Below are 12756 nucleotides of genomic sequence, written 5' to 3' on the forward strand. Positions count from 1 at the left end.
TCAAATTGTGAGATTGCGGCGACTCAGACTGAAAGGACAGGGAGCACAGAACACAGAACTGGAAGACAACAAATTGAAGAGACTGAATGGACAGAACATTGAACTGAAACAAATACCTTTTTTTTGTACTTAAAAATTGTAGAGACTGAATGGACAGAACATTGAACTGAAACAAATACAGGATTTTTGTTTTGGTACTTGTTTTTTTTCCTTTGCCACTGCCCACCCTGCCCGAGTATTCCTCTGGAGATGAGAAACAAAAAAAAATAAAAGGGTCACCCTAACGGTAAGATGCAGCCTCCCAATTGGTTATCAGCTTCCGAGACGCTGCACATCAGCCCAGAAAAGAGAAATAAAAAATACACCTATCTGTTATTTTCACCATTTATTTGCATCTTGAATAAAGACAATTTGTCCAAAACAGTACTGGTAAGTAGTGTCCTGAAGGCCAACCCTCCTATTACAAATTAAACCATATGGTATAACCCTAGTATTATTTTCAATGCAATGGCTGGATCTTTGTACATTGAAATGGGGGTGACAGAGATTCTATTTCTATACTGATTATGTACTCTAATTTTGGAGAAGTGAAATCGTCTAGAGTAAATCAAAAAACCCAAAAAGAAGCTGCAAATTGGAAGCATTTTACATGACAACACACATATTGCCTTTATCTGTTTTCAGAAACATCTCAAGGTTTTGGTTTTGAACAATGACGGGAAGAAAAATGTTTTATCAGTGATATGTACCACAATCCCTATACAGCAACTTTAACGGTAAAGTTTTCACTGCTGTATTTTTAAACTTTTCAAGCTGTTGTGATCTTTCATTTCTCATACAAGAAATGTCACTATTCATAGAAACTTAGGAAGTCTTTTTGTATTATTCCACAATGAACTGCATTTAATATATGGATCTGATTAATTTGTTGTTCAAATCAGTATAATGACCGGACCAAACTATCATGTATTACGTTCCAGCTGTTTGCTACCACTACGATTACCTGGTCCATGCAGAAAAAACTACTAAACACTGAAAAAATATATTCATCTTTTTTCTATTCTTTGCATTGATTTATTTTTTAACCATCTTGGAAAACTTCTTTCAAAGTCTTGGCTGCACCGTGTACAAAGTATGTCAGCACCGATACATGCTTCTCGACCAGTTTCCATTGTTCAGTCGCCTCTGGTTCTCCAAGGTTGTCGATGTCAAACATGCCGTCCAGAAGTCCCGGGAAGGCATCGCCAAAGTACGTGTTCTTGCTGCTGGGTGCAAATACCACGTGCCTGAGATCGAAAAATGAAAACCAGAACACTCAAAAACATTTCACTTTAAGGTAGGATGCGCCTCAAAATAAGACGACTTAAAACTTTTGCTCAAATTTCCTTGAGGAAAACTTTAAGCCATTCGCTGTCAAAAGCAAGAATAAAATCAGGGGTTAGGGTGCAAATTTTGGTATTATGGAAACAAACTGCCTTAAATTTACTGATATTTGAAATTCAAAATGGCCACCACTATTATTGAATTTTTTTGATTTTCCCAAACATAAGACAGTGAAATTAAAAGTTTATTTAGGTGAAGAGAGCTTAAAAATGAACCTGCAAAAGCAATAGATCGGAAAAGTATTGCAAAAAATCTGACTCTGAAAATCTGTCCCGAGGTGCATTGCCAAATTGCATGATGCAGAGAGAGTCTAAAATGTTAGCTTTCCCTGTATGTGCATCATTTCGTCATCAGAGCACTAAACCACACCACACAGTGTATCAGCTACACGTGACCTTAAAGGTATACAGTCACCTGTGATCTAAATATGCCCATATATAGTCAAAGGGGCGTTCCTTGGTATTCAAAATGCCCATGTGAGGGCGCTGTTTTTAAAAAGCGGCCACCCGCTTAAAATCTGTGATTGGTTAGATTTTCTCTTTCCATGGTAACTGCGGCAAAATTGGAACAGGTGACAGTATACCTTTAAATATCTATGATCATAAAGCTAATAAGGTTGAGCTGACTTTTGTAACATTATCCCGGTAACCTATGACGTATACTTATTGAAACTAGGACAGGTCAGTGACCTATGACCCAACAAGTGATTATTTTATTATTTACCATTTTATTATAAAGCCTTCAAAAGAAGAGAAATACAAAAGGTGAAACAATTATAATTTTCTAGCAAGTGATTATTTGAAATTAGTTGTTTACATTGCACACTTTATTCTTCAAATTGAGCCTGTCAGAAAGTCATAAAGAATTTTATAAAAAGTCGGTTTTATCGACAGAAGAGATGATACATACACTTAGATTATGTTTTCTCACTAATAATCCTCAACGTGAACAAAAGATATCCCATAAATCACTATCATTTGTACCATCGGGGAGTTCTGAATAAAGTCCAATGTGTAGAAAAATTCACAGGCTTTTTTAGGTAAACATTCTAAAAATGTACTTTCAAGCAGTGTTTTCCTTGCTTCCATTGCGAATATTTTCGAAGCAATGTTGTTCAATTTTTACATCATAATAAAGTCACAAAGAATAATTTGTAGGAATATAGGGTAACTAGTGACATCTGCTTTACCAAACAAACAACAAACAAACAAACAAACAGTGATTTTTTTCGATTGGACATGAGAAAAGAAGTTAAGATTATGTTCAGCTGCTCCACGCATGATTTACCATGTCAGTTCCTTGACTCAAAAAAGTATGGCATTTGTAGTACCAGCAGACATGTAGCAGTTGATTTCTATAGCCCTTTAGTTGTAATTTTTCATATTTTTTCATTCCAATGTCTAAATACTTTTATTAGATCTCATGCAAACACCATTTTCATGTTTCACCTTTATTCTAAGATTAAGAAAAGAAAGAGTTGTTTATTTGTTGGTAATTTCTAGTACAGGGCTGTATGGAACGAGTTTTATGAGCACAACTTACAACAAAAAGAAGCTGTGCAGAAAATGACCTATGACCTATGATATACAATGAACTATGACACAGTATACACATATTGACTGGCCATGAGGGCAACAGCATACGTCTGTACCCCGAGGGACTGTGAGTCACCCCCAAAAACAGGCTGTTTCCCGAGGCCGTAGGCCGAGGGAAACAGTCTGTTTTTGGGGGTGACTCACAGGCCCGAGGGGTTAAAGACGTATGCTGTTGCCCTCATGGCCAGTCAATATGTGTTTTGTAACACATCTCATCTGTAGCCATGCACAAGAACGAAGAACGTACTATACACAAAACTTGTCTCATATAGGCCTACGATGTAATATGTTGGAGTGGTTCAGTAAGAAAACGTTTTTCCTAACAGGATCGCAATACTTCTGCAAAACGTTCAATGCACCTCGAGTCCTTGTTGGAAACCAAAGCATTCAATTCTTCTTCAGAAAGTAGGATAAGCCAAAAAAATTCTCGACTATCGTTTCGATCGGCCGCAGACGACATCTTTGTTTACATTCCGGTCCGCGCACGCGTCAATGTCGTTTTTGACGTCAGCGGGCATCATTTTTCGGAACTGATGCCTGGCAGGCAACAGTTCCAACAAATGATGCCTGATGACGTCGTTTACGTGGATCAGCACAAAAAGAATGCATCCCACGTGACTATCAACTGGCGAATTAGAATACAGACTGCGGATGAGGTGTGTTACAATGTGACCTATGACATGCTGTGCACAATGACAGTGTGACCTATTAAGTGTTACATGGAAACAACCGCTCACCTGTTGAGCAATCTGTCCGGCAATCCAAGAGGGTCGATGAATGATCTCTCTAGGTACATCAGCTTGTCATTGATACTGCGCACTTCAAAGGGACTGAAACAGTACCAGATAAAACAAAAGCCAATCATAATTGAATGTAACATACATAATTACTGTATTCATTATTATAATTAGCCAAAGAGAAAACTTTGGACAAACATCGGATCCATCTGAAAGTGCCACCATTGGCTCATGTTTCTCCTTCACGTACACAAACATTGTTGTAAAAACACAGTGCAGAGAGGCCTCGAGCTTTGGTTAAAGTGTGTCGCTTGATGTCGTGATGTCATTACGATTAATTTGCGAGAACTTGCATTTCAGTGTCAATGCATTGACATTATCACTACTGTTAAGTAACAGTTCCCTTACCAAACCTTCAGACCTGCCAGATGGCTGTTGCAGATCTTCGCAGCTCGGCTTTAGCAGATCACTTGCAGATATCTGCAAATGGTCTGATTTTGTGCATATATAATTAGCTTTGAGCTGCAAATTGCAGCTCATGGGGCATGGTATGCAGATCAATGACATACACATGACAGCTCAAATGCAGCCCGTGACTTTTGACCTGCAGACATACAGCAGCTCATAGCAGACAACTTTCAGCCCATGACTTTTGACCTGCAGACATGCCACAGCTCATTGCAGACAACTTTCAGCCCATGACTTTTGACCTGCAGACATACAGCAGCTCATATTAGACCACTTGAAGACATATAACAGCTCAAAATGGACATTGCTCATTCACCATTATCATACTGCATGTAATGGGTCATATTTTATTTGTACACACAAAAATATATTTATTTCTACCTCATGTCATGCTCACTTCAATGGCTCACAACAATACAACACAAGCAGCTGGAGATCCTCGTCACCCTGTTAGATAAATGTGACACACCTCATCAAAGTTACCATACCAGTGAACTAGCTCACATGTGAGTAAAAAAAGATAACACCTGATGTAGGATGAAGAAACACTCATTTATTACTAAAGGTTACGGGAAAAATTACACTGAATACAACAAAGGAAAAAAGTCTAAAACCTTTATGAAGCTAGCATAATGTTATATCAAAACTAGTCCAAGTTTACTGTCATGAACAACTGATGTTGGAGATATTGTGAGATGTTTACCTCAGCATTGTTTGATGAATCAAACTTCTTCTGAGAAATTGTGAGTTAATCTCAGCATTGTAAAATAGATCAAAGTTCTTGTAGTTTATTTAAATATTTCCAGTACTTATCAATTCCAACAAAAGTTATTCTGATGTATAGAATAAATATAGGAAGCTTTGAACAAATACCGGTAGTAGTAATGAAATTGAGATCCTCTATATGGAAAGGACATCAAACTATATATCAAGCAATACACATTTGTTTTGGCATTTAATGAGAAAGAAGAATCGCGAGGGTGTAATTTAAATAGATACAATTCACCCAGATGGACCATGGGAAATAAAAGTGTTACTTTATGTAAAATCACTTCGCAGCAAACATGTTTACAAATTCTGTTTACTCACTCAAACCAAGGGATTTCCATGCTGAAACGACACAATGCTACATGTAGGGCTACGCTCTAAATTTAATCGCTCGCGTTTTTGATACTTTTATAGTGTAAAACTGTGAAGTTTTCCTTCAACGTGAAGCCTTAATACCAGTCACAGATGAACTCTGAAATGATAGAAGAATGAGAAACACAAGTTACTGAAATGTGAAAATATATGATTTACAGTGCTTAAGTGCAGACAAAAGGTTCACGTAGCTTTTAAAATCCAGTGAGAATTTACATTAGCGAACTTATCAATAAGACAGTTAAGGCCTGTTGATGAAAAAGAAAGTGAAGCAAGGCTGCAGGCTGGCAAAGATTGAACCATATTACACTTTACACAGTGTTTCATCTAGGATACTACACCAGGTGGGGGATTGGTCCCCTTCCACTGGAATTTTCGAGGGGATTTTAAAATTTTGGGGACTTAACTTTTGTAACTTGTACGGGTTTATTTGCCCCGAAAAATAAGTTTGTCTGTTCACTGAATTCAAAAACAGGACCCATTGTGTGGGCCATTGACACCACAGTTTGCTTGTGACTTTCATTGCATGCCGTCTGCACTGAACACGTTTCTGTGACAATAAAGTCCGATTGTTCGTGTCGATTTTGCTATCAGAATTATTTTCAGAGTGTTATGGACATCCATACAATGCATAAAAACTTCAGTTTGTCTCCTTTTCTCAATCGTACAGAGATAATGTGACACAGAAACCGTATCGGGCTAGGGCAATGAACTTTGTGAACGTACACGTAACTCTCAACTGGCAGGCTTTCATATGCAAAATCAGCGTACGGAAAATTTACGCGTGGTATATTGTTTCAACAGCATTTTCATGAAGCAGATCAAAAGCCTAGATGAAACACTGATTACATGGTGATCGAAAATCGGCAATTTTATTGATGACAATTGTGTTGGATTGACTGTGTATATTATTTCAGCACCCTGTCTTCTTGAACCGTACAATCGCAAATCGGCAGTTTTACTGATGCCTGGCTTGAACTTTGAAGCAACTAGATATCCTCGATATACCGAATGTAATCTTCAGAAAAGTCTGTACAAATAAAAAACGCATATGAAGGAGATATGTCAAAGTAACTTACCTATAGTATCATTGGGATCGTATGCGGTTTGCAATGCCGTTTGCAATTGCAGGCAATATATCCATGGTTTGACCTCATTTCTCCTGACGGCGAGACCTATTGGTACGTTGAATATGTCGTCAAGTATACTCGTTCAATTTGCTACCATTTTATCAATGTCTGGATACCGTTTTCGGCGAAATTTCATCCAAAGGTTAGCAAAGAAACATGACAGAGTAACCATGAAGTTAGTTCAATACGTGTAGATTAACGGTCGATGTGTCTTGCCGCTAACACTTTGACCTGCGTGACCTGGGTCGTTTAGCGAATCTGACCAATCGCGGACAACTTTTCACATGATAAATGACGTCATCATGCGTGATGCAGCCTAACCAACAACAACATGCAACGTACACGTTTTTCTCAAGGTCTATGATTTGATGTTCGGACTTGTGGGGAGTAGCAAAAGTAGCGGTGCTCGGATCTACAAATATCAAAGGTAAAACGGAGCACAGCTTAACATCGAATGAACAATGATTCTGAGGAAGACACGTTGATAATTATAAGGCAACTTCTCATTGATGCACAGGGCTTTCCCGGCGTTTTTATATGTGTGCCCATAGGATACGCTGATAGACTACATGTACACGTACACGTGTACTCGATCAATTTTCTGAGCCGAGATCGCAAAACGGACGCACGCAAATTTTAATTTGAAAATGGACTGAACTCATTAAATACCTGACCGTCCTTATAACTTCACTCTACTAGAAACGAAAACTCAACTACGGTGGTGCCTACCCTTATATATACCTTGACTGGCTCATGTTTTGCTGCCAGTGAACTGTTTCGAGCTGCCATAGAGCTGTGACAATTGTAGTGTCAACAAAGTTTTACTTCGAACGATTTTGAGCTGCATAACGGCTGTTGACCGATCGGCCAAGAGCTGCACAAGTCTGCATTTCGTCTTCCAGAGACACTCGAATCTGCAGCAGACAAATGACAGCTCCAAACGCTCTGTGCAGATCTGCATTAAAGCTGGTTTGAGCTGTCACAGCTCTGAAACCGATCTGCTGCAGCTAAATGAAGATCTGCACGTTTCCTACGGGTTACGTTAATCCCCTACTTTTCGCTTGTTGAGTACAGTATGTTCTTGTCTAGTTATTGCACTGATTTTGAGAAATGTTTTTGAACATCTATGACAGTAGAATGTCAGTGGATGGTCTCAAAGGGATTAAACATTTTTACAACTGACAGCAAACTTGAATGACTACTGATTTTGATGACATTCTTATTGGTGTTGTTTGCAAAATGTTTTTGGAAATCGTTGCCGCAGATTGAATGAAAATTGAGCGATTTATCATGAAAATGATATAAACTTACTCAACAGTCTCTAGATTGTCAATGTAAGCATGAAAGTTCTTGGCTGCTTCTTTGTATTCTTCCAGAGCAGTGTAGAAATTGTCTGCAAGGAGAATGCACGAAAATGCCACATGGAAATGGGGAGATGATACAGCGGAAGGTTGAGATCAAGAGGCAATATTGCACTCAAATTACAGCATTGGTTAAAGGGACAAAGTCGGCCATTTTTCATGAATTTTGTTTGATGCGAGATACTACTTATATTGTTTGACATGTTGAAAGATACTGAATGAATGGGTGCCCATGCATATATTCAACTCCGGTTTTAGACACGATAAATGAAACCATCGCGAAAATGAATTAATGGTCATGACCATTAATTCATTTTTGCGATGGTTTCATTTATCGTGTCTAAAACCGGGGTTGAATATATGCATGGTCACCCATTCATTCAGTATCTTTCGACATGTCAAACAATATAAGTAGTATCTCGCATCAAACAAAATTCATGAAAAATGGCCGACTTTGTCCCTTTAATGCTTACTTCATTGTTTTGATATTTTGATACTGGCTGTTGTGAAACTATGAACTTTAGAGTGATAAAGAGAGACATAAATTAACACATGAAGAGCATGTACATGTTAATTACTCTTATTTCTTCATTTCACAAGAAACAAGGACATTTTTAGAAATTTGTATCATGAATTCTAGAAAAATATTACAATTTCCTATAAAAACTGCACTCCCATTTCTCCTGACATATTAGATTTCCCTTTACCAAGATCGAAGCCACGCTCTTTCATCATTGCTTCTGAGTTCCTCTTGATCTCATCCATTGACTCTTCCATTTTGATTCCGTAATCCTCGCAATTGAAAGGCAGGATGAGGGAGTCGGCGAAGGATCTGGCCAGCTCCGCCCAGACTTGGGTCACCGCCAGGTGGTACTCGAAGTCCGGATCCAGGATTCCCTTGGCGAGGTGGAATGTCTCGTACATGGAGTGATACAATGGATAACTGGAGATGCCGAGTGCCTGTGATAAAGAAGTGCTTTGCTGAATGCGTTTTGAAACATACAATTTATGGTGGCAGATGAAAATTAACATTCAAAATCAATTTTTTCTCAGACGTAATAAGGCATGTATTAAAACTTTTTTGATAACTCCAAAAAAAATCAGGGAAAAAAAAAATTCAAAATCAAGTGACAAAGAATGCGATTGGTGGTAAAAATGACTTACTACACTGCTTTCAAAGACAACTGATCTTAATCAAACAAAAAATTGAGCACAAAATGCTTAAAAACATTTAACTTGCTTTTCTAGATATAATGCAATCAGTGACACATAATTTCCTTTACAAAATTTCAAATGTACTCTAGTCATTAGGAATGAGTGAGTTCAAGAAAGTAAAAGTTAAAGCAATCTATACATTCAGAGACTGTTAATTTCTTTACGTGTCAGAATCCAAGATGCTTCTATGACAATTATAATTCCTGTAGAATAGGACTCTATGTAGTTTATTTGAAGGAAGACAGAAAATTACAGAAAGAAATCATTTGACTGAGGACGACCATAAAATACATGAACATGCAGCGCCAACTTACAGAGTCATAGGTGTAGCGGAAATCCAGAGCAGAAATACCCACTAAATCCATGAATGATGCGTAGTCACTGCCTGCACCAAGAGTACCAATACTAGAATTCAGTTTGGAAGGGGGGAAAAAGGCATTATCACTCAGAACTGATGAAATGACAGAAATGGTGTTTACTGCTAGACTGTATCAACGACACTTGCCACAAAAATGATTCATTTTTCTGTGCTATAAGAGTCTTTCTATGGTAGAAGTTTTCACGGTAAGAGTCTATTGTAAAATCAAACTCATCATATACCGGCTTGGCAACTAAATACTTCTGAAATGTACGTGAAGTATGTGCAAGTATGATCACTGACTTGTAAATCTTGACTATGTGGAATGATTGGAAATTGTATTTTCTTTGCTTTTTTTTGCTTAAAGATTTACCTTGGTTGACCATCACTGCCAGGAGACTTGTCTATCCAATTTTCAAAGACACTTTTGCTTCTCTCAGATGGATCAGTGACCTGGGATTAGGGTAAAGACAATTACAGCATTCAAAAACTTTGATAAGAAATATTATGTCTTTTGAGAAATTACTATGCTCGGACTATTTCAGGCATACCGGGTAGATCTATTTTTTGAAATACACTGATCACTTGTACAGGGTTCTCCTCCGCGAGGGGAATTCTGGGGGCTGGACCTCCTCTTTTTTTCATGCAATCTTTTAACCCTTTGAGCGCTCTAATTTTTCCTGCAAAATTGTAGTGCAAAATTTTACCAATTTTTATGAATTTTTCTGTAACTTTTTGATAATTTTGGACCAAATGGACCTGGACATCACGTTTCATTGGCTATAGTTTTTATCAAAATTTTGGCAAAAATCTGAAAAAAAAACTGACTTGGGTATCTTTATAAAGGGGACAAAAATTGACTTTGGCACTCAAAGGGTTAATATGTTTTAGTAACCATACAAAAGAATATATGTTCAAAACAAAAAGATATTCAATTACGCATTTTTATGTACATTAACAATCCCTTTGTTTTCCAAGTGTGGAGAACACTGCTCTTAGTTGTACATTTGGCTGTATTGATCTTTTCATAACATGAATCAGGATAAACAGTTTAGTGAACTGAATCAAATGGAATGTTATATATTATGTATTGGAATGTGTAGTGTACTTGATACTGTCACTTTCTGGATATATACCGTAGAATGGGGTACATGATTATGTAGATACGTAAACCGTATACTTATACTTTGTAAACATTACTTTTTAAATGATTAAATACAATATTACACAACATCGGACCAAGCTTCTTTGATTTACCTCAGTTATGACAGGATGTCCTTTATTCTATCATCACTTCACGTTACAACCACATGTCCTTTTGATCAATTTGTAATATCTTTTACACCTGATTTTAGCACTAAAGGTCAATATTTGACCCTGCAATTATGCGGGCATCTCATGAATTCAAACAAATTTATATCTGTTTCATTTTTTTTTTTGGATTTCGATAGCCCCCTAACTTTTGCGTTCATCTTCCGAAGATTGAATGTTCACTCTTGTGAGATAGTGAGCACAATATGACACAGCATGGTACGTTGTTGAATTACAAAATAATATGCACAAATGTTACAAACAAGCAATGATGTCGTTAGAATGACAGGAACAAAATTGAGCAGTTTTTTACTCTAACCTTTTTTGTTGCATCGTAGATAGCTTTGTACAACGCTGGTGAAGACCGAGCTCTGAATACGTGATTTCCTTGCACGGCTGTATCGACATTCATGTACAACACCGCCTTTTTGGATAGCGCTTTGATGTTCTCCTGTTAAAAGTTAGGAAATAGAGCATCGTACACTTTGATGTTTAACTCTTATACAGTTTTATACTGTCCTCATTTAAACTCTCCAGGGAAATTTTAAGTGTTTTAATCCCCTGTTCGGCCCAAACCCATCATTATCATTTGCAATTCTGAATGCATTCACGTGGAATTAGGATGGACAGGTTAATACTGCAATGACATAAAAAGTTGGGTAAATAGGCTAGTTAAATATACAGATTGTCAAATAATGATACCGATGCATCCAAAACAATAATTATTGTATTGAAGATCTCCCTTTACTTTGATCTATCGGCTGTGCAGAATGACTTGTCATAGCCATGCTTGGTAGAAACAATTATGATAAACGTATCAGATATGATATAATTATAAACGAAGACATCTTGTGAGAGGAACTAACGAACAAACCAACTGTGCCAATGAAACTTTTTACCTCAATCCATTCATTGGATCCGATCAAGCCGTATTCTTCAGCTCCCCAACTACAGAACACAATGGTTCGCCTTGGACGCCATCCTGTGCCAAGTTATACAAACAATATTTTGGTTACATGATAAAGTCAAATTTTTGAATGTATCACGGAAATAGGAAATTTCAGATAATTGAAGTAAGGAATTTAGCTGTTAATATTTCTTGTTATTGAAATTTATGAAAGTTTATTTTACTGAGGCTTGGCGCATCTATCTGAACAAACGTATCGTCATAGAGGGGAACTTGACAGCTTGGTGAGTTCATGTGATGTTACTGGCTCATATTATGATGATGCTGAAATGCGATGTATATCTTTTCACATATAGGACTCTGTCAGTTCATATACTATTGCTGCTTAGTAACGTCATATACTTTTGTCGAAGTATACGTAACATTGAATCAATGATCACTCACCGTGTTCATCAATCAGTATTTTGAAAGCCCGGGCAAGTTCCAGCATGCAGGCCGTGCCGCTTGATGGATCCAGTGAGCCAAACACCCACGCATCACGGTGATTTCCGAGAATAACGTATCGATCTGTGAAAGGAAGATTGTGTATAACCGCTTACATACCCATGCAGTACTCTATGAACTTCATGAAATGAGAACAAAACAAATATAGACTTGGGGATTTTTTGCGATGTTGCTGACTAATCCATTTCAGAATTCAAGAAAAGCACAAAAATAATGGCAAAAGTCACTTCGGATTTCATGATTTCATACACTGCCAAGATCACAATGTCAAAGCCAAAAACAAATTAAAATCTCCTTATCTGATGTCAAAATGACAGACATGGTGCAAACTCTATTCTGCTCACCTGGCTCCAGACTGCCTTTGATATAACCAATCGTGGTATACGTGTAATTCTTTTGGTTCACGTTATTCACTTCCAATCTCACTGTTCTGAAAAAGACAAAGACAAATACTGTAGGTTTGCACAGGTAGCAAAGTAACCGTATGGCAATGGTGCGACTAATTGGAGGTGTCACAGCCAGATTACACGTGTCAATAAAAGAAGAGACCATCTTGAGACAAACTGACATGATGGCTTTAACCAAACTGAAATAATAAAACGTTGAATATACATACATCAAAATGAGTGTTGTATCCCTTTGTCATC

General features: G+C 37.5%; 1 protein-coding gene across 1 annotated transcript in view; it reads right to left on the minus strand.

The window, feature by feature from the left end:
• Nucleotides 1-905: 905 nt before the first annotated feature.
• Nucleotides 906-12756, minus strand: part of LOC139149748 (N-acetylated-alpha-linked acidic dipeptidase 2-like) — a 33052-nt gene continuing 21201 nt past the window's right edge. Inside the window, exons 8-17 of the mRNA XM_070721701.1 lie at nt 12454-12539; nt 12050-12172; nt 11598-11680; nt 11018-11149; nt 9761-9840; nt 9344-9434; nt 8522-8774; nt 7765-7846; nt 3716-3808; nt 906-1286 (exon numbers count right to left, since the gene is read on the minus strand). Of these exons, the coding sequence (XP_070577802.1) occupies nt 1082-1286; nt 3716-3808; nt 7765-7846; nt 8522-8774; nt 9344-9434; nt 9761-9840; nt 11018-11149; nt 11598-11680; nt 12050-12172; nt 12454-12539 (1228 nt within the window). The 3' untranslated portion in view covers nt 906-1081. The remainder of the gene's footprint in view (nt 1287-3715; nt 3809-7764; nt 7847-8521; nt 8775-9343; nt 9435-9760; nt 9841-11017; nt 11150-11597; nt 11681-12049; nt 12173-12453; nt 12540-12756) is intronic.

The sequence above is a fragment of the Ptychodera flava genome, chromosome 14 (genome assembly GCF_041260155.1).
Source record: "Ptychodera flava strain L36383 chromosome 14, AS_Pfla_20210202, whole genome shotgun sequence".
Classification (NCBI taxonomy): domain Eukaryota; kingdom Metazoa; phylum Hemichordata; class Enteropneusta; family Ptychoderidae; genus Ptychodera; species Ptychodera flava.